Raw genomic sequence first — 20,626 nt, 5'->3', positions numbered from 1 at the left:
TCAGCCCAGAGCCTGACGCGGGGCTCGAACTCACGGACCGCGAGATCGTGACCTGGCTGAAGTCGGACGCTTAACCGACTGCGCCACCTAGGCGCCCTCTCAGGACAGATTTTGATCTGATGTTTTCAATTGCAAAGAGATGGAACTTCAGGATACAAAAGGCTGAGAATTGTTAAAAGAGTTCCCCGCCCCTGACCTTTATTCCTTCCATTTTACAACCTCCAAACAATAAGGGTATGAAAGTAGTTATACACACTACCTTCATCCACCTGCCTCAAGGTTGAAACCTCGGTTGTCAAGAGTCAAGGGCCTGAGCTGCATTAGTTTCAAGCGATGGAAACTGCATGCCAAAGTTGCGTGACTACCATTTATGGCGCAAATTCTCGCTAGAACTTCGGGGCGTTCTCTCACTGCAGCAGCTGGAATGAAAGTAAGGAGCCTTGTCCTTTCTATTCTACTCTTTTCTTTTTCTTTCTCTCTTTTTTAAAGAGCAATTTTAGGTTTGCATCAAAATGAGAGGAAGATACACTGATTTCCCCTATGACCCATAACCCCAACATGCATGGCCTCACCCCGTTATCAACATCCCCACCAATTTGTTGTAATTGATAAACCTACATTGACACAGGATAATCATCCAAATCCATAGTTTACGTTAGAGTTCACTCAATTTTTTAAAAAATTTAAATCCGGGGCGCCTGGGTGGCTCAGTCGGTTGAGCATCTGACTTCAGCTCAGGTCACGATCTCACGGTCCGTGAGTTCGAGCCCCGCGTCGGGCTCTGGGCTGATGGCTCAGAGCCTGGAGCCTGCTTTCCATTCTGTGTCTCCCTCTCTCTCTGCCCCTCCCCCGTTCATGCTCTGTCTCTCTCTGTCTCAAAAATAAATAAATGTTAAAAAAAAAAAATTTAAATCCAAGTTAGTTAACATATAGTATAAGAACGATTTCAGGAATAGAATTTAGTGATTCATCACTTACATATAACGCCCAGTGCTCATCCCAACAAATGCCCTCCTTAATGCCCATCGCCCATTAAGCCCAACCCCGCACCCACAACCCCTCCAGCAACTTTGTTCTGTGCATTTAAGAGTCTTATGGTTTGCCTCCCTCTCTGTTTTTATATTATTTTTTCTTCCCTTCCCCTATGTTCATGTTTTGTTTCTTAAATTCCACATATAAGTGAAATCATATATTTGTCTTTCTCTGACTGACTTATTTCGCTTATCATAACACACTCTAGTTTCATCTGCATTGTAGCAAATGGCAAGATTTCATTCTTTTTGATTGCTGAGTAATATTCCTATACACATACACACACACCCCACGTCTTCTTCATCCATTCATCAGTCACTGGACATTTGGGCTCTTTCCATAATGTGGCTATTGTTGATAGTGCTGTTGTAAACATTGGGATGAATGTGCCCCTTTGAATCAACATTTAAAAAAATTTTTTTAAATGTTTATTTATTTTTGAGACAGAGAGAGACAGAGCATGAACAGGGGAGGGGCAGAGAGAGAGGGAGACACAGAATCTGAAACAGGCTCCAGGCTCTGAGCTGTCAGCACAGAGCCTGACGCGGGGCTCGAACTCACGGACCGTGAGATCGTGACCTGAGCCGAAGTCGGACGCTTAACCGACCGAGCCACCCAGGCGCCCCAGAATCAACATTTTTATATCCTTTGGGTGCATACCTAGTAGTGCAATTTCTGGGTTATAGGGTAGCTCTAGCTTTAATTTTTTAAGGAAACTCCATATTGTTTTCCAGAGTGGCTGCACCCATGCGAAAGGATTCTCCTTTCTCTGTATCCTTGGCAACATCTGTTGTTGCTGAGTTGTTAATGCTAGCCATTGTGACCGGTGTGAAGTGGTATCTCGTTGTAGTTTTGATTTGTATTTCCCTGATGATGAGTGATGGTAGGCATCTTTTCATGTGTCTGTTGTCATCTGGATGTCTTCTTTGGAAAAGTGTCTATTCGTGTCTTTTGCCCATTTCTTCACTGGATTATTTGTTTTTTGGGCGTTCGGTGTGATAAGTTCTTTATAGACTTTGGATACTAATCCTTTATCTGATATGCCATTTGCAAATATCTTCTCCCATTTCATTGGTTGCCTTTTAGTTTTGCTGATTGTTTCCTTCGCCGTACAGGTTCATTCTTCTGCATGTCGCTGTCCAGTTTCCCCCACACCATTTGTTAAAGACACTTTTTTTCCATTGGATATTCCTTCCTGCTTTGCCAAAGGGTTCACTCAGTTTCGAACATTCTATGGATTTGGGCAGGTGTATAATGACATGCATCCATCATCGTATCACACAAAACAGTTTCACTGCCCTAAAAAATCATCTGTGCTCTACCTATTCATCCTTTCCTCCCCACTAACCTCTGGTAACATCAACCTTTTTACTGTCTTCCTAGTTTTGCCTCGTCCACGATGTCGTACAGTTGGAATCAGCTGCACAGGCCTAGAGCTGAACCAACAAGTTTTATGTTGGGGTTGGAGGAGGAAGCAATGGACGAACCCATTGAGTTTTGGTCAAAAAAGGAAATGACCCAAGGTTAGGAAAGATACAGGACAGTGAGGTCAGAGTGAGTGACAGAGCCCTAATGTTCTGGGGCTTGAGGACTTTAGGGTAAAATGTCAGGAGACATCTGCTTTGTGGTTTTGGATTCTGGGTTCGGAGTTTCGTGTCCTTTTTGATCTGTACATGTGGGTTTGCCCACAGGGTCCAGGGGTCCTGACCTGCCATGGTTGGGCTCTCCACCACTACAGGTAGGTAGGGGTTGAGTTGAATTCAGTTTGAGTTGTGAAATGAGAAACGTGTTGTCACTCAACACCTGCTCCATATGTCGAATGTCTGGCACATAGTAGGCCATCAATAAACCTACATTAAAATAAAATAAACCTAGAATAAAAAACAGTAACCAGTCATGGTGGGGAGTTTTCTTTTTTCTGCCTAAGTGGGAAGATGCTGAAATCACATGAAGGGGGTGGGGGCGTAGGACAGACAGTGAGGAAGAGAAGGTGAATCAGAGACACTTCTATGGTCTGAGGAGTATCCTGGAGGTTGGAGCCCCTGTGTCCCCCACAAGTAGGGCCTACTTGGAGGTTCTATCCCACTGGTAGCAGTGGGGCACTGAGAGGCTCCCAGGGCTGGGAGAATCAATACTTGTGTCTGGGTATCCTGTAATGCTCCTTCACCCCAGGCCGGGCTTGCCTTCCTCCTGGTTGTCAGGAGGGATGTGTGTAGAAAGTTATCTTCCTCTTCTCTCGGACTCCCTGAAAAGGCCAAGTGGCCACAAAGAAGAGGAGAATGGACACGGCTGGTAAGCAGGACCTCCCAATTTCCCGCTTTGCCTTAGAGGAGACACCAGCGTGGCCCCCGATCCCACTTCTGCTTGCTCACTACCCTAAGGGCCTTGCCAGGGTCCTTCCCCTGCCTAGGAGGTCTTTCCTGTCTTGATATTACGCAAGGCCTGCAGCTGCCTCCCTGACGAGCCTCCAGGCTGGGCAGTAGAGCTGAGGCTTTGGGAAAAGAGGAAGCAACCTCTGAGGCTGGATCTCCTCTCTTGGGGTGGCAGAGCCCTGGGAAGCCACCAGCACCACGAGCACCTGGCCTTCCTTCCTGTTCTCCTGTCCTGCCGTTCACCAGCCTTGCAGCCACTTCCCTCAGTGGAACAGGTATTCCCAACATTGGAATGCGGGAGGAGGTCTGGGAGAGGGGCGGGGTTGAGATTTGCTTGGGAGTCTTGGGGGTGGGTGCTGGACCGGAACCAACCCAAGCCCTAGATGCTAATCAAAGCTGCACTCATTACCCAAACCATTCCATGCCCCCAAATCTTCCCCAACCCCCATCCCAATCCCCATCCCAACCAACTTCCAGTCCTACCTCAACCCCAGTTCCACCCCAAACATTTCCTATGCATCATCTCCATCCAGCCTCAATCCTGACCTTCATCCTCCCCCAACCCATCACTCTCCTCCCCATGTCCACCCAATTCCATCCCACATGGCAGCCGAGCTTCTCCTTCACCCTGGCCCAGCTGCCGACCAACCCTCATCTTGCCCTCATGGGAGCCCAGGCTCACTCGCCTCCTTCATCACCACTTCTTCATCCAAGCAGGACTCCCAGCACTGTCTAGCACAGTTTCGGGAATGGCTGCTTGGGCTCTGAGCGTTTATAGCCAGATTGGCAAACGAGATGTGGGATTTCTACTGCCCATTTCAACCCAGTAGACCTCATTTATGGATTATATGGCTTTCCAAGTGAAACCTTTGGCTTATATTTGGGGCTTTCCACTATTACGAAGATAACATAGTCTGGAATTGCCCGTCTGTACCCTGATTTCCTATCTGGGGGGCAGAGCACTCCAGATGGCCGTGTCATCTCACTTCTCTCGTTCTCCAGCCTGATAGGGAAGTTAGGGAGGGGAGAGCCCTGGTGCTAGGAAACAGAAACTGAATCCTGCATAGCTGTCTGCAGTGAAATTACCTCTGCCCTTCTTTCTGATGTCTGGGATCGGAGGTCAGGGACTCAGGGCCCTAGCCAGCCCTCCCCAGTTGTCCTAGGACACTGGGTCTCACATAGGCTTTGCCACTCACTTGCTCTCACACAGGCAGCAAACATGGGCACCCACCATGTGCCAGGCCACCTCAGCCCAACCATGATGCAACATATACCAATTTGGGGGGTGGGGATTTAAACCCTGTCTTCAGAGCACCCAAGACTTGGAGATACAAAGTGAACCTCAGGAACTTTCTGAGGTCTGGGGAACAATCCTCTCCCACATGGTCACTGCTTAAATAAGGGGTTGTTTCAAGGCTGAGGGGCTCTGGTCCCCCAATACAGGACTCCCTTCCCCAGGACTGGCAACCACCCCCTTACCACCAGGGGGCGCAGGGTGCACACCAGGCGCCCAGCTCAATTCAAGCCCTAGGAGCACCTAACCTTCAGCAAGAGGTTTTCAAATAGAGACAAAGGTCTTCCTTTCTGGGGTCTGTCTTGCCCCTTCTTTTTCCAGGAAGGCTCTCTGGGATGAGGCTGGTCTTTGGGGTGGAAGAGGTTGAGCCAACGAGTTGCACTCTGATGGGTCTGATCTCTTGGGTATTGTAGCTGGGCCAAGTGCAGGTGACATCTCCATGCTGTGACTTGAGGTGGTTCTAGAAAGGATTTTCTCACATGTTTCTTTTTTTTTTTTAATTTTTTTTTAACGTTTATTCATTTTTGAGACAGAGAGAGACAGAGCATGAACGGGGGAGGGTCACAGAGAGAGGGAGACACAGAATCCGAAACAGGCTCCAGGCTCTGAGCTGTCAGCACAGAGCCCGACATGGGGCTCGAACTCATGAACCGTGAGATCTTGACCTGAGCCGAAGTCGGACGCTTAACCGACCGAGCCACCCAGGCGCCCCTCTTCTCACATGTTTCAAAAAGCCTGCTCCATTTAGGGGTCAGTAGGTCTAAAATCCCACCATTCCTCCTGTTGGTTCGGCATTGTCCTTTCCATGACCCCAAATGGGAACAGCAGGGGCACTGGAGCCAACACGCCACTATCTTACTGATCGATGTCTCTGCTATAGTGGAGCTCACCCTCTTACCCAGTGTGGCTCTGGGCCCCAGACCCACACCTCCCCGCCACATGCCCAGTTCTGCCTTTCAGCCCAGCATCCAGGCCACAGCCACTGCCTGGGCCAGCATGAGCCTCTCCTGTGGCTAGGGACCAGGTATAGAGGGTGTGGGCACATCCTCCTGGGACAGGAGCAGGCCCAGGGCCACACAAAGAAAGAGACGGAGACAGTCAGCCTCAGCAAATGACCAGACTTGTCTGCTGGAGCAGCCCAGCCAGGGGGCCGGGTCCCCTGAGAAACAATGCTCTTCCTGGCCTTCCCACATCTTTGCCTTTGCCACGCTCCCTGCCAGGATGCCCCTTGTCCCTTCACACTTGGCTAAGCACTGTCATTCTGACAGGCAATCCAGACCCCATCTAGGCCCTGGGTGTCTGCTCAGCACCTCCCCAGGTGTGCCCCCTGGTAGTCCCCAAAATCAGTTGGGCCCCACCCTGCGGCTGATGGGCTGGGGGCTGGGAGATGTCATGAGTTTCCTGTCCCCAGTCCCAGCCTCCCCCCCCTCCCCCTGCCAAGTCAGCATTTAGGACCAGGGAGGATTGCAAAGTTTGCAACATGGGTTTTTGTGTGCATGTTGTAAAATGTACTTAATATAAAACTTAACTGTCTTAACCACTTTTAAGTGTACAAATCAGTGGCATTAGGTACATTCACAATATTGTGTAACCATCACCACTTTCTATTTCCAGAAATGTTTCATCATCCAAAAAAGAGACTCTGTATTCATTAAACACTAACTCCCCACTCTCTCCTCCCCACCCCCCTCCTTGCTCCTTGTAACCTCTATTCTACTTTCTATCTCTTTGACTCTTCATACTCCAGGGACCTCATCTAGGTAGAATCGCATAATATTTGTCCTTTTGTATCTGGCTGGTTTCACTTAGGATAATTTTTTGAGGTTCGCCCATGTTGTGACATGTGTCAGACTTTCGTTCCTTTTTTTGGTTGGGTAATAGTCTATCGTATGGATATACCACATCTCTTTTATCCATTCATCTGTTGATGGACACTTGGATTGTTTCTATCTTTTGGCTATTGTGAATAATGTGGCTATGAACATGAGTGTACAAGTATCTGAGTCTCTGTTTTAAATTTTTTTGGGTAGATGCCTGGAAGTGGAATTGCTGGGCTTTTTGAGGAACCGCCAAACGATTTTCCACAGGGGCTGCGCCATTTTACATTCCACAGGGGCTGCGCCATTGTTCCCACCAGCAGTGCACAAGGCTTCCAATTTCCCCACGTCTTCATCTCCAGCAGCATTTATTATTGTCTGGTTGCGTTTGCCTGTTAGTAGCCATTCTAACGGGTGTGAAGTGTAGCTGATTGTGGTTTTAATTTGCATTTTCCTATTGCCTAATGATGTTGAGCATCAGGCTTCTTGGCCACTTGTGTATCACCTTTGGAGAAGTGTGTATTCAAGTCCTCAGCCCAGTTTCTGAATTTGGATTATTTGGGGGTTTTGTTGTTGCTATTTTTGTTGAGTTGTCAGAGTTCTTTATATATTCTAGATATCAATCCCCTATCAGATATATGATTTGCAAATATTTTCTCCCATTCTTTTCACTCTCTTCATAGCGTCCTTTGATGTGCACACAAGTTTTCAAATTTGACCAAGTCCAATTTTTCTATTTTTTTCCTTCTGTTGCTTGTGTTTTGGTGTCATACTTGAGAAATCCTTGCCTGATCCTAGGTCATGGTGTTTTTCATCCATGTTTTCTTTTATAGTTTTATGGTTTTATAGTTTTAGTTATGAGTGTTTCTGGCATTTCTCCCCACTCAGATTCATATCTTTGGCACTCTGTTTTTTACATTTTTTTAATGCTTGTTCACTTTTTGAGAGAGAGACAGAGTGCGAGGAGGGGAGGGGCAGAGAGAGAGACACACGCAGAATCCGAAGCAGGCTCCAGGCTCTGAGCTGTCAGCACACAGCGCAACACCAGGCTTGAACCCATGGACCATGAGATCATGAGCTGAGCTGAAGTCAGACACTTAGCCAACCGAGTTACCCAGGCGCCCCTTCGTTGGTACTCTTTAGAGCCTCATTTCTAGCAGGGACTCTCGGTGGCAGAGAGCCCACCATCTTGTGCATGGTATACAGTAGACATTTAACTCACGTTTGCGGGATATGTGTTGTGCAGGGCTCTTGTGTCCTGTGCCCAGACTTGCCCAGCCGCCAACTCTGGGCCCCCAAGGACCACACCTCTCTCTTGCTCACCACTGCAAGGCCTAGGGGGCTCTGCACTGCTTCAGGGCACATGTCCTCAGCCCCAGCTCCTGAGAAGTGGGTGGTCACCAGCTTCCAAGGACAAGGCAAGCACAGAGGTAGCTGTGGGGCGGCCACAGGGACCCCGAAGGGCAAGTTTCAGCTAGAATCCACCTTCAAGCTGCACCCTGAAGACCAAATAAGGTTTCAATAGGCAAAGATCATTTGTAGTGGGGGCAGAACTGGTCAGCTGGAGAGCCCGTGGGTAGATGGGAGTAGCCACAGGTGCGTGTGTGGGGACCCGGGAATGGGAGCAGAACGGGGAGCAGGATGAGGACCTTTTGGGGATGTAAGTAAATCTTAAAGGCAGCACTTTGGAAAGTGTTCGGTCAAGCCCCACTACGGCCTACAGTTGGTAAAGCTGGTGGTAAGAAGACAAACTTCAAACCATCAATCTCACTGGGTTCCGTCCTCTCTGGGCTCCAGTTCCTGTTGGGTTGGGTGGGGAAATGGGGGGGGGGAGGAAAGGGAGAAACAGCTGTTCATCTGCTCTGGAGGAGTGTCCTTGAGGGGCTGGGAAAGCAGAACTTGGGGTGGGGCTGAGAGACACACAGAGGGCTTTGTGGGGCATGTCACCAAGTGAAGGCATTCCCTGGTGCAGTCTGAGTCAGGAACGTGGGCTCCTGGCTCCACGCCCTGCCCTCTCACTGGGTTGGCCAGCATAGCATGTGGAGGGCACAAGGCTGGACTCTCAGCAGGCTCTGAGGCTGAGGTGCCCCGAGTTTCCCTAGAAGGCCCCCGTATGCCCCACCAGCACAGTGTGCATCACCCTCTTAGGCACCAGAAGTAGTGTCACACCTGCCATGGACTACCTGATCCAGCTTCTCCAGTTGACCTCATCTATCTCAGCAGGTAAGCTTTGCTGGCCTTCCCCATCTCACAGGGCCTGGCCTTGGTGAGTCGAGCCCTCCGTTGCCCGAGCAGACTGCACTGTGCCTGGTCACCGGTTTGTCTGCTGAGATTGAAGGAAGGCTCAGGGAGGCAGTGGCTGGCGGCAGGGGGGGGAGGGGGTTGGCATCCAGAGGGGTTGCTCCAAGGGTGCTTTGCTGGGGGCAGGGCAGGCTATGGGGACTCGTCTGGGGCAGTTCTGAGGGCCCTGTGGTGGTCCCTGGCCTTCATCACTCTCCTCTCTGTCCCACCTCACCCTCAGGCCTGGCCTCATGGGGTGTCTCCAGTCCCCAGGATGTGAAGGGCGTGAAGGGGTCCTGCCTCGTCATCCCCTGTGTCTTCAGCTTTCCAGCTGACGTGGAAGTGCCACATGGCATCACAGCCATCTGGTACTACGACTACTCGGGCAAGAGGCAGGTGGTGAGCCACTCGGAGAACCCCAAGCTGGTGGAGGCACACTTTCGTGGCCGCGCCCAGCTCTTGGGGCGCACTGAGCACAGGATATGCAGCCTGTTGCTGAAGGACCTGCAGCCTGAGGATTCGGGCTCCTACAACTTCCGTTTTGAGATCAGTGATGGCAACCGCTGGTCAGATGTCAAAGGCACTGTGGTCACCGTGACAGGTGAGGGGCAGGGTGGCCTAGCTACTGCCCGGAAGCGTCTCCCAAGCTGCTCCTGGCCCCATTGGCTCACAGCCCCAATCCTGAGCCCACCAGCCCTGGCCTAAACCCAGCCCCACCTCTCCCTTGCATTCACCCTCAGTGGGGCTGGGGATAGAAAGAAAGCAGCCTCTCCTTCCTCTTAAAGGACCCTGCTCAGGTCTTGCCCCTCAGCTGGACTTTCTAGGGTGTTCGGCCTCATGTGTGGCAAAGAGGAGTCCTCAGCCTCTGGTCTTTATCCTCAGAGAAGCCCGAGGAGCCCACGATCGCTTGGCCAGCGGAGCTTCGCGAAGGCATGGAGGCCAACTTCAACTGCTCCACTCCCTACGCCTGCCCGGAGGAGCAGATCAGCCTGCAGTGGCTAGGCCAGGACCCCGTGCGCTCCATCACTTCCAACCACCAGAAGCTCGAGCCCACGGGCATCAGCCACTTGGGGACCCTCCACATGCCCCTGTCCTGGCAGGACCATGGCCGGACCCTGCAATGCCAACTCTCGGTAGCCAAGCACAAGACTCAGGGCAAGATTCACCTCCAAGTGCAGTGTGAGTGTGCTGGGCGCCACTCCCTTGGTACTGAGGGCACATCTGTGGCTTCCCCAGCGGAAACCGTTCCCTCCTCCAGCCTGGGGAAACAGAGCCCTCACCCCCGAGGCAAAGCCAGACATGCTTGGACCTCCAGGGTCAGGCAGGGCGAGAGACACCGCTAAGCCCTTCTGAGTCACATTTAATGGCTTCCTTGTACCTTTTGTCCCTGAGGCCAGGTTGGGCAGAGAAGGGGAGACACAAAGAGCCAGAGAATTGGGGGTCAGGCAGCAAGGCCCCTGGGATTTATCCCAGCTCTGGAGGATGCGCTGTGTGTGTGTGTGTGTGTGTGTGTGTAGGAGGGTTCACCCCTCTCCTGCCTAAGACTATTCAGACTCACGGTGATCAAGGTATTGCCCAGATACCGCAAAGAGGTGGTGGATGAAAACCTGAGTTTCTACCTGATTCTGCATCTTCCCGTCATGGTAAAACATGGCAGAGCCTGTTCTAGAACAACTGCTGTTCACAGGCACCAGGCTGCCTGGATCCATGAGGCGCAGGAGCAAACGGGGCAAACTGGTCAAGTGACTTGCCCTGCGGAGCCTCCGTGTCCTCTGTTCAGGAGACTCACAGATCTCAAGGAACTGGTGTGGAAATTGCAGGGGTGCTTGGCACATACCGAGCACTCTAAAACATTAGCTGCTGTTATTTGCCTATTTACCTAGATTAAGCACTTGAACATATTAGCTTCTATTAGCATATTTACGTAGTAAGAGGCTTTGGAACAAGATTTATAGAAACACAATTGTTTTGTATGGTTGGCACCTTCCTCACACATGGGCTAACCGTTCTCAGAGCTCATTTGACTCTGCCTTTGGACCCCTCCATTCGGTGTCTGGTCCCGTGCCAATAGCTACCACAGGCCACCTAAGCAGGCGGTATGGTGCTCACGGTCCCCAAACAGAACAGAAGGCAATGGACGCTGCCACGAGGCAGAAAGCCGTGGAAGGCAGTGTAGGCTGGACGCTAGGCCAAGCGCTGAATTATCAGGCCCTCAGTGGAAAAGGAAGGAATCAGGACCTCCTTGCGAGTTGGGGGGCAGCGCCGGCCCTGACAGGGGAAGGGATGGGCCTGACCGTTATCCAGATGGGGTTCCTTAGGGCGGAGGGTTGAGAGAGGAGAGAAGGGCTGCCATTGCCCTCCATGGGTTCCTCGCCTGATGCCCCCCATCATGACTTGCAGATGCCCCCAAGGGTGTGGAGATCCTTCTTAGCCCCTCAGGGCAGAACATCCTTCCAGGTGATCTGGTCATACTCACCTGCAAGGTGAACAGCAGCTACCCTGAGGTCAGTTCCACGCAGTGGGCCAAGGATGGGACGCAGCTCAAAGTCCAGGGTCCTGTGCTGCAGTTGCCCCAGGTGGCCTGGGGTGATGCCGGTGTCTACACCTGCCAAGCTGGGAATGGCGTGGGCTCCACGGTGTCGCCCCCTGTCAGCCTCCACGTCTTTAGTGAGTCCTGGGTGAGCCTGAGTCTTGACCAGAGGGTGGGGGTGGGGATCCAGGCTACTGTTGCTGAAGGGAGCCAGGCCAAGGTGCCTCCTGGAACGCAGGCATGGAGTCCTAGCCCTGTCTCAGGTGACAAGCCTTCCTGGCAGGGTGGGATGTCACGAGAACCCTTGTAAACAGGACAAAGAGATGCAGTGCCTGTCCAGAAGGCTCTGCTGCAGAAGGGGCGTGATGCAGAACATGCAGGGGTTTAGGCTGACTGGGTACAACCCCGGTGCCCTGGAAGTCAGCTGGGTATCCCCCCGTGTGCCCCATGCCGCCCCCACAGCGGCTGAGGTCCAGGTGAGCCCAGCAGGCCCTGTCCTAGAGAACCAGACAGTGACACTGACCTGCAACACGCCCAAAGAAGCGCCCAGCAAGCTGCGCTACAGCTGGTACAGGAACCACGTCTTGCTGGAGGACGCCCACAGCCACACCCTGCAGCTGCACTCGACCACCAGGGCCGATACCGGCTTCTACTTCTGCGAGGTGCACAATTCCTACGGCAGCCAGCGCTCTGGCCCCGTCAGCGTGGTGGTCAACCGTAAGTGGCAGGGCAGGGGGGCACCGGACGCTGCCAGAGCCCGGTCAAAGGGCGGTCAAAGGGCGAGGGCCCCCACAGGAGGGTTAGGGTCCTGGGCCTGGTTGGCCTTGAGCTCGTGTCCCAGCTCCGCATAACCGGGCACGCTTTGACCTCTCTGGGCCTCAATTTCCTCCTGTTTTAGAATCCTTTCCATTTTGAAACAAGTTAAGCTTGCGAAAAGTTGCAAGGAGAACACAAGGAATGACCACCTGCCTTTACCTTAGTGTCCCCATTTGTTAACAGTTTGGTACGTTCGCTCTCTCTCTTTAAATATATACGTGTATGTATATATATGTGCATACGCACAAGTATGCATATACGTGTGTATTACACACGTGCATATATACGTATGTGTGCAAAAGTGTACACGCATTTTCTATGTAAACATATATATGGGCATTTCATATGTATATACGCTGTATGTGTAGATATCCACCAGTTGGCTGTCACGTATCTGTTAGCCACGTGCTTACATTCTTCTTTTAAATTTATTTTTAACTGTTATTTATTTATTTTTGTGTGTGCACCATTCCTGGAAGTGCTGCAATACCAGGTCGATGCGTGGAGTGGACGGAGCAAGCTCCTACTCCATCTCCCTGCTCCAAAAATCCATGTAATATATTGTCCTCAGATAGAGGACGTATCAGATATTAAACTGACAAGAACAGAGACGACACTTAATCATAGCCAAAAGGCCGAGAATCGATATTTTAAAAATCTTTTAAAATTTACATCCAGGGGCTCCTGGGTGGCTCAGTCGGTTAAGCGTCCGACTTCGGCTCAGGTCATGATCCCATGGTTTGTGAGTTCGAGCCCCACATCGGGCTCTGTGTTGACAGCTCAGAGCCTGGAGCCTGCTTCAAATTCTGTGTCTCCTCCTCTTTCTGCCCCTCCCCTGCTCATGCTTTGTCTCTCCCTGTCTCTCAATAATGTATAAATGTTAAAAAAAAATGTTTTTTTAAATTTACATCCAAGTTAGTTAACATAGAGTGTAATAACAACATATAGTGTAATAATGATTTTAGTGGTTCATCACTCATCCAAACAAGCATCCTCCTTAATGCCCCTTGCCCATTTAACCCATCCCCCCACCCAAAACCCTGCCAGCAACCCTCAGTTTGTTCTCTGTACTTAAGGTTTGTCTCTTATCGTTTGTCTCCCTCCCTGTTTTTTATGTTATTTTTGCTTCCCTTCCTTTACGTTCATCTGTTTTGTGTCTTAAATTCCACATATGAGTGAAAGCGTGATATTTGTCTGTCTCTGACTGACCTATTTCATTTAGCACAATACACTCTAATTCCATCCACGTTATTGTAAATGGCAAGATTTCATTCTTTTTATTGCTGTATTTATTTATTGTATATACATATACCACATCTTTATCCATTCGTCAGGTGATGGACATTGGGCTCTTTCCATCTGTTGGCTATTGTTGATAGTGCTGCTCTAAACATTGGAGTTCATGTCCCCCTTCAAGAGAGCACTCCTGTATCCTTTGGATAAATACTTAGTAGTGCAATTGCTGGGTCATAGGGTTGTTCTGTTGTTAATTTTTTGAGGAACCTCCATACTGTTTTCCAGAGTGGCTGCACCAGTTCGCATATCTACATGTTTACATTCTCAAAATTGTAGATGATGTCCCTCTAGCCCTTAACTCCTCAGCGTGTATATCCAAAGGTCATTCTCATACATAACCACAGTACACTGATCACAGCCAAGCCATTTAATATTGATACAATTGATAGTATTGATAGAGCAATATTTTTTAATCTACAGGCCATATTTGAATTTTACCAATTGACCCCATCGCGTCCTTTATGGCAATTTTTTTTTTCTGGTCCAAGATCTAAGCCAGGATCCTGAATTTCATTCAGTTGTTAAGTCTCTTTATTCTCCCCTTTTAAAAAATCTTTATTTATTTTTGAGAGAGAGAGAAAGAGAGAGGCAGAGTGTGAGTGGGGGAGGATCACACAGAGAGGGAGACACAGAATCCAAAGCAAGCTCCAGGCTCTGAGCTGTCAGAACAGAGCCCGACGCGGGGCTCAAACTCACAAACCGAGAGATCATGACCTGAGCCGTAGTCGGTTGCTTAACAAACCGAGCCACCCAGGCACCCCCAGTCTTCCCATCTTTAAAGTGGGGCCCCTGATCCACATTCACAGGGTTGCCACACTTATTGGCCAAGAAGACAAAGTGATTTGCTCAGCCCAGGGACAAATGTGTTCAACAGGCACTCAAGAGCTCTGGGGTTGCCCCTTCACAGGGCATTGTGGGACAAAGGAGGTGCAGGGTCAGTCCAGGGATTGTCACTGTCTGAGGATGACCATCACCCATCTGTCTCCACACAGACCCGCCCCTTGTGCCGGACCTAACTGCCTTCTTGGAGACGCAGGAGGGGCTGGTGGGCCTCTTCCACTGCTCGGTGGTCAGCGAGCCCGTGGCCACCCTGGTGCTGTCACACAATGGCCTCATCCTGGCCTCCACCCCAGGGGAGGGGGACCACAGCTCGCGCTTCAGTGTCTTCTCCAACCCCAACTCCCTGAACCTGGAGATCCGAGACTTGCAGCCAGGCGACAGTGGGAAATACACGTGCTCAGCCACCAACTCCCTTGGGAATTCATCCTCCACCCTGGACTTCCAGGCCAAAGGTAAGACAGGCACAGGGAGGCTGGTGGAGGGAGCCTGAGGAGGAGGGCTGCTCTGATCTCTTCCTCCCAGGAGTCCAGAGCGCTCAGCTGAGGGGCTGACCAAGCTGTTTTGTAAAAAAAAATAATAATAATTTTTAAAAAATCACATCAAAGATCTGGACTATACCGTCATCCCAACCTGGGAGGTTCCTGAGGCCAAGGCAAAAGGGAAACATGGCAGGTGGCATTATTCCTTATGTACACATTTTGTCTCTGAACTTGAAGGGTCCTTCATATCCATCTGTTTTTTATGTATCAAATGTTTGGGGCAGGCTCTGTTAGGAGTCAGATGCAGGAGGGAAAATGGAAAAACAGGGGCTTCCACATCTTGAAGGATGTACTGCCATTTCCTCCTGCTGAGGCCATGACAGACCGAGCTAATCGATCAAGCCAGGTTCTTGATGTAAGTCCGGGCTCTGGCTCCCAATCTTTCTCAACCATGCTGCAGCCAGCTACTACCCATAGATCAGAATCGGCATTCAAGGACAAACCCCCCTGATACCAAGAGGTTCACAGAGCTGATGCCGTGAAGCCCAGACCTGCCTGTAGTCATGTGGGGAGAGGTGAACCCTGGAGGCCTTCCTGCAGCAGGTGGCACGGAGCTGCCGGTGTGCGGGGGACCTGATCCTCCCTTACTCCCTCTTTTGCCAGTGGCCCACCTCCTCATCAGCCCCACAGCAGAAGTGGTAGAAGGGCAAGGAGTAACACTGAGCTGCAGGAGTGGTCTGAGCCCGACGCCTGACATCCGCTTCTCCTGGTACCGGAATGGAGCCCTGCTTTTCGAGGGGCCCAGCAGCAGCTTTCATCTCCCTGCGGCCTCCAGCACCGACACCGGCTCTTACTACTGTCAGGCCAAGGATGGCCACAGTGCCAGCGGCCCCTCTTCCTCCGCCATCCTCACTGTGCTCTGTGAGCGGTCTTCCCACCAGCCCCTGCCTGCCGTGGGGAGGGTCAGCCCACCAGCCACCCCCGCCTCCCTCAGGCCCTCCTGCTGCTGCCTTGCTCCGGGGTCTAGATCAGGAAGGCAGCCGCAGGTCTGCGAACCATAGAGCTCTCCACCCAGGGCTGAAATGTGGGGAACAAATCTGGGGCTTTCTCTACCTCCCTACGTCCCACCCCCCAACCCCAGCCCCTCCAGGGCCCTCTGCCTCTAGCCTCAAGTGCATCGTTGGGCACCATGTCCGGGCTTTGTCCTCCTGGGCTGGGACCCTGGACATCATGCTTCCATATATGTGTACACACTCATAGGCTGTGCCCTCACAAGCTCCCATAGCCACGAAGGCAGAACTTCTCAGTATAGAGACTGTGTCCTGTTAAGAGTGGGTGCCCCATGTTAGCCTGAGGGGCCAACCTTCAGTGTGTCAGAAGCACATGACGTTATGCTAGCCCATATGACAGCCTTGTCCAAGCTAGAAAAATGGCATTCCTTCCTCTGGGAAGACTCAGTATAGCACTATGGCACAGCTTAGCATGAGGGGCATGGGCTGCATTCCTCCTACCCCGGTTTGGTTGTCCTTGTGCAGTACACAACCTACACAGCTGTTTATGGCAACTTTAAGCACATGCCTTTGTTTAGTGTGGCTAGCCAGCTTTGAGTGGACCTGTAGGACCCTGGTGGAGGCCATGGGATGAATGACTATGCTCTTCCTCCCTATAGATGCCCCACGCCAGCCCACACTCACTGCCCAGCTGGACCCTGACGCCGCAGGGGTTGGGGCTAGACGTCAAGGACTCCTCTTGTGCCGTGTGGACAGCAACCCCCCCGCCCAGCTGCGACTGCTCCACGGGGACCATGTTGTGGCCTCTTCTTCCCTGCCATGGGGCTGTGGGGGTTGTTCTCAGCACCTAAAGGTCACCAGAGCCCCCAACCTGCTGCGTGTGGAGATTCGTGACCCAGTGTTGGAGGATGAGGGTGTGTACCTGTGTGAGGCCAGCAATGCACTGGGCAACACCTCTGCCTCTGCAACCTTTGATGCCCAAGGTGAGTCATGGCAGGGAATGGGTGGCTCAGGGTCAGGGGCTGGTACTTGGGACGCTGCCACCCCTGGCTCCCCAAGGAGGGTCTGTTAGCTGAAACCACCTCCATTCAGCAGCGGGAGCTCGCTTTGCTCCCCTGCCCCATGGGAAGCCCAGGGGGTCTCATTCCTGCCTTCTCCAGGCTGGGAGGCTGGACTCCGACCCCACGGGGGAAGTGGTCAGGGTAAAGCCTGTCTCAGCTGGCCCGTGCTGCCTACTCTCCAGCCACTATTCTGGTCATCACACCATCGCGCACGCTGCGAGAGGGCACCGCGGCCAACCTGACCTGCAGTGTGAACCGGGAGGCCAGCGGCCCTGCCAACTTCTCCTGGTTCCGGAATGGGGCGTTGTGGGCCCAGGGCCCCCTGGAGACCGTGACGCTGCTGCCTGTGGCCAGAACGGATGCTGCCCTCTATGCCTGCCGCATTCTTACCGAGGCTGGGGCCCAGCTCTCCACCCCAGTGGTCCTGAGTGTGCTCTGTGAGTGATGGGCAAGGGCAGAGTTGGGTACTCAGGGGGTGAGGGAGTGGTCAGTGGGAGGGAACAGGGTAGGGTTGGGTTTGGGGGGGGTCAGAGCGTGGCTGGGGCGTGGACAAGGGCAGGTCTGACCTGTGTGTGTGGAGGGGGAGGGGCACACAGGGGCAGCTGGACTGTGGTGAGTTGTACTGGGGGTGGCCTGACCTCCTTCCTGTCTGCAGATCCTCCAGAACCTCCAAAGCTGTCAGCCCTCCTGGATGTGGGCGAGGGCCATGTAGCTGTGTTCATTTGCACTGTGGACAGTCGCCCTGTGGCCCAGCTGGCCCTGTTCCATGGGGAGCGCCTCCTGGCCACCAGCCTGGGGCCCCTGCTCCCACACCATGGCCGCCTCCAGGTCAAAGCCACAGCCAACTCCCTGAAGCTAGAGGTCCGAGACTTGAACTTGGAGGACTCCGGAAGCTACCGATGTGAGGCCACAAATGCCCTTGGATCCACCAATAGCTCCCTCTTCTTTCAGGTTCAAGGTGAGTTTCAGTTCTCTAAAGACGTGGTAGACCCCCTGGGGGCTGTTCTAGCCAGACTTTGGGCTGGGTCATGTGGATTCTGTGCAGAGATGTGAGTCTTTTCCAGGTTAAGGGAGTTTCTAGCTACCCAGCAGGCCTCCCTTTGTCTCCAGCCAAATATTTTCACCTGTAATAACTGTGGTAACCACTAGGGGGCAGTGGCAATTGCATAAGGTGGCTTGCTTGGTTGGAGCGCTTCTGTCAGAAACTTCTTTTATAATAACATAATTTTGATACATAATAAGAATTTTCATACAAAACAGAAGACACATATACTATGCATACATGTGTGTAATGTATGTGCGTGAATATGAATATGCACATACATGTATATGTAGAAATATATACACATACACATTAATATACATGTATTCTTCTGTAAAAATCCTCCCTAAGTGAATAAGCCAAGAAAGAGGAAAGTTAACACCCATAAGGCTGCAAAGGCCAAGGAAAAAAACACCCTTTTTTTCCTCCCACGATGACAAACATCAATTTTCGAGCACTGTCCTTGGGCTTTGGTTCTATATGTCTTTTCTTATTTATCATACCCATTCCACTGGAAGAGACACTGAGGGTCAGAGTTTCAGGAGCTTGCTCATGGTCACATGACTAGCTAGCTCTGGATTGATTTGGTTCTGATTCCAGGCACAGCCTGTGCTCCCACCACTCCAGCTACCCCACCTCCTTGCTCCCCACCCCAGCCTCGTCCTGCCTGGGACCCAGGGGGCACCCGGACAGCCCTTTGCTTGGTCCTCCCAGTTCGTGGGCTCTCATGACTTGGAGCCTGGGTGCAGAGCAGGCCTGGAGAGGACTCAAGACCACATAGTGGCTAACTTTCCCTCCAAGTCCTGGGCCACCCATGCTGGGTCCAGATCAGTATCAGGACCAGGCCCTCAGCGCGGCCTAAACCCCTCCCATTTCAGTGCTTCAGGGGGTCAAACCAGCATTTGCCAAGAGCTAACATGTGCATGTGCTGTGCCTGGCACTGGGTTACAGGTCATATAGGCTGGGCCTGCACTAGGCTCACCTTCTGGTAGGTGAGATATGACTGACAGAACAAAACTGTGGCTCAAGGTGGTAGGTGGTAAAGGCTGGGATAGACCCAGTGCAGGGGAGTTGGCAACAGGACAGGAGGAGGCATGGAGCTGAACTGGGGCCCTTGGTGGTGGTGTGGTAGGTAAGCTATGGCTCCTGGACATAGGATTGAGGTCATGCAGTCCTGGTGTGCACATACATCCCTAGACTGTGGGAGGGTATGGTGGAGAGCCCTCACCTGCTCTTGGTTTCTCCCCACAGGAGCCTGGGTCCAGGTGTCACCATCGCCCGAGCCCCGGGAGGGCCAGGCTGTGGTCTTGAGATGCCAGGTGCCCACAGGGGTCCTGGAGGGGACCTCATACCTCTGGTATCGGGATGGCCAGCCCCTCCCGGAGTCGAACTCGGCCACGCTCCACTTTGCAGCCATTACTGTGAGTCAAGCTGGGGCGTACCATTGCCAAGCCCAGTCTCCAGGCTCAGCCACCACGAGCCAGGCCGCCCCTGTCATCCTCCACGTGTCCTGTAAGCTTTCATCCTGTCCATTGTTTCTTCAGGGGTGAAGGAAACAAGGGCACAGCTGGGGGAGGGGTTGGGGGAGCCCAGGCGCCCTGACCACTCCCCACCTCCTGTAGATGCCCCTCGCCAGGCCACGCTCACCACCCTGATGGACACAGGCCCTGGGCGACTGGGCCTCCTCCTGTGCCGTGTGAACAGTGACCCTCCAGCCCAGCTGCAACTGCTCCACGGGGACCACCTCGTGGCCTCTACCCTACAAGGTGTGGGGGAACTTGCAAGCAGCTCTCCGCGGCTGCAGGTGGCTGTGGCCCCCAACACCCTACGCCTGGAGATCCACAATGCAGCGCTGGAGGATGAGGGCGTCTACACCTGTCAGGCCACCAACACCTTGGGCCAGACCTCAGCCTCTGCCAACTTCGATGCCCAGGGTCAGTGTGGGGATGTGAGTGTGTGCATGGATGGCTCCTTTAAGAGAGGAGAGGAGGCTGGAGAGGGTTCTGGAAGCCTAAGGCACAGCAGGTGGGCTGAACATAAGGACTGTCTCCATTCCCATCCCCCCTTTAAGGGCAGCAATTTCCAGACTTGGGTTTCATGGAAGAGCCTGCTTTATTTTTTCATTTTTTAAACATTTTTAATTTATTTTGAGAGAGAGAGAGAGAGAGAGAGAGAGAGAGAATGAATCACAAGCAGGCTCCACGCTATCAGTGCAGAGCCCGACATGGGACTCAATCTCACAAACCGTGAGATCGTGACCTGAGCTGAAATCAAGAGTCAGACGCTTAACCGACTGAGCTGCCCAGGCACCTGGAAGAGTCTTTTTTAAAAACAGAAGTTTGCTGGGGTGCCTGGGTGGCTCAGTCAGTTAAGTGTTCGACTTCGGCTCGTGTTCTCACAGTTCGTGGGTTCGAGCCCCGCGTGGGGCTCCGTACTGACAACTCAGAGCCTGGAGCCTGCTTTGGATTCTGTGTCTCCCTCTCTCTCTGCCCCTCCCCCACCCCCACTCGTGCTATGTATGTGTCTCTCTCTCAAAGATAAATAAAACATTAAAAAAACAAACAGACAGAAGTTTGCCTGATGTCCAGAGGATAAAGCTAATCAAGAGAAAGGAGGAAACACCACGGGGCAGGGGAGGCTTGTGTTCTCCCATGTGCCCCCCACCAGGATCAGGGAGGGCTCAGGGCACTCCAGGGCTCTACAGAACTCTGCCTGGGACCACGAGAGAGGGCGAGCTGTTTCCCAAGCTCGACCTTG

General features: G+C 52.3%; 1 protein-coding gene and 1 non-coding gene across 2 annotated transcripts in view; one reads left to right on the top strand and one right to left on the bottom strand.

The window, feature by feature from the left end:
- The window catches only part of SIGLEC1 (sialic acid binding Ig like lectin 1), a 39,345-nt gene that overhangs the window by 11,772 nt on the left and 6,947 nt on the right, over positions 1-20,626 (top strand). The window contains exons 2-13 of the mRNA XM_049649822.1: positions 2,724-2,770; positions 8,943-9,396; positions 9,678-9,974; positions 11,196-11,462; positions 11,788-12,042; positions 14,430-14,729; positions 15,420-15,677; positions 16,426-16,749; positions 17,010-17,264; positions 17,483-17,785; positions 19,121-19,381; positions 19,492-19,803. Coding sequence (XP_049505779.1) covers positions 2,724-2,770; positions 8,943-9,396; positions 9,678-9,974; positions 11,196-11,462; positions 11,788-12,042; positions 14,430-14,729; positions 15,420-15,677; positions 16,426-16,749; positions 17,010-17,264; positions 17,483-17,785; positions 19,121-19,381; positions 19,492-19,803 — 3,333 coding nt within the window. The remainder of the gene's footprint in view (positions 1-2,723; positions 2,771-8,942; positions 9,397-9,677; positions 9,975-11,195; positions 11,463-11,787; positions 12,043-14,429; positions 14,730-15,419; positions 15,678-16,425; positions 16,750-17,009; positions 17,265-17,482; positions 17,786-19,120; positions 19,382-19,491; positions 19,804-20,626) is intronic.
- On the bottom strand, positions 12,598-12,788 carry LOC125937206 (U2 spliceosomal RNA). The gene has a single exon (XR_007462301.1). It is a non-coding gene; the product is annotated as a U2 spliceosomal RNA (small nuclear RNA).

Source organism: Panthera uncia, assembly GCF_023721935.1.
Source record: "Panthera uncia isolate 11264 chromosome A3 unlocalized genomic scaffold, Puncia_PCG_1.0 HiC_scaffold_11, whole genome shotgun sequence".
Lineage (NCBI taxonomy): Eukaryota > Metazoa > Chordata > Mammalia > Carnivora > Felidae > Panthera > Panthera uncia.
This window is presented reverse-complemented; position numbering and strand designations above follow the sequence as displayed.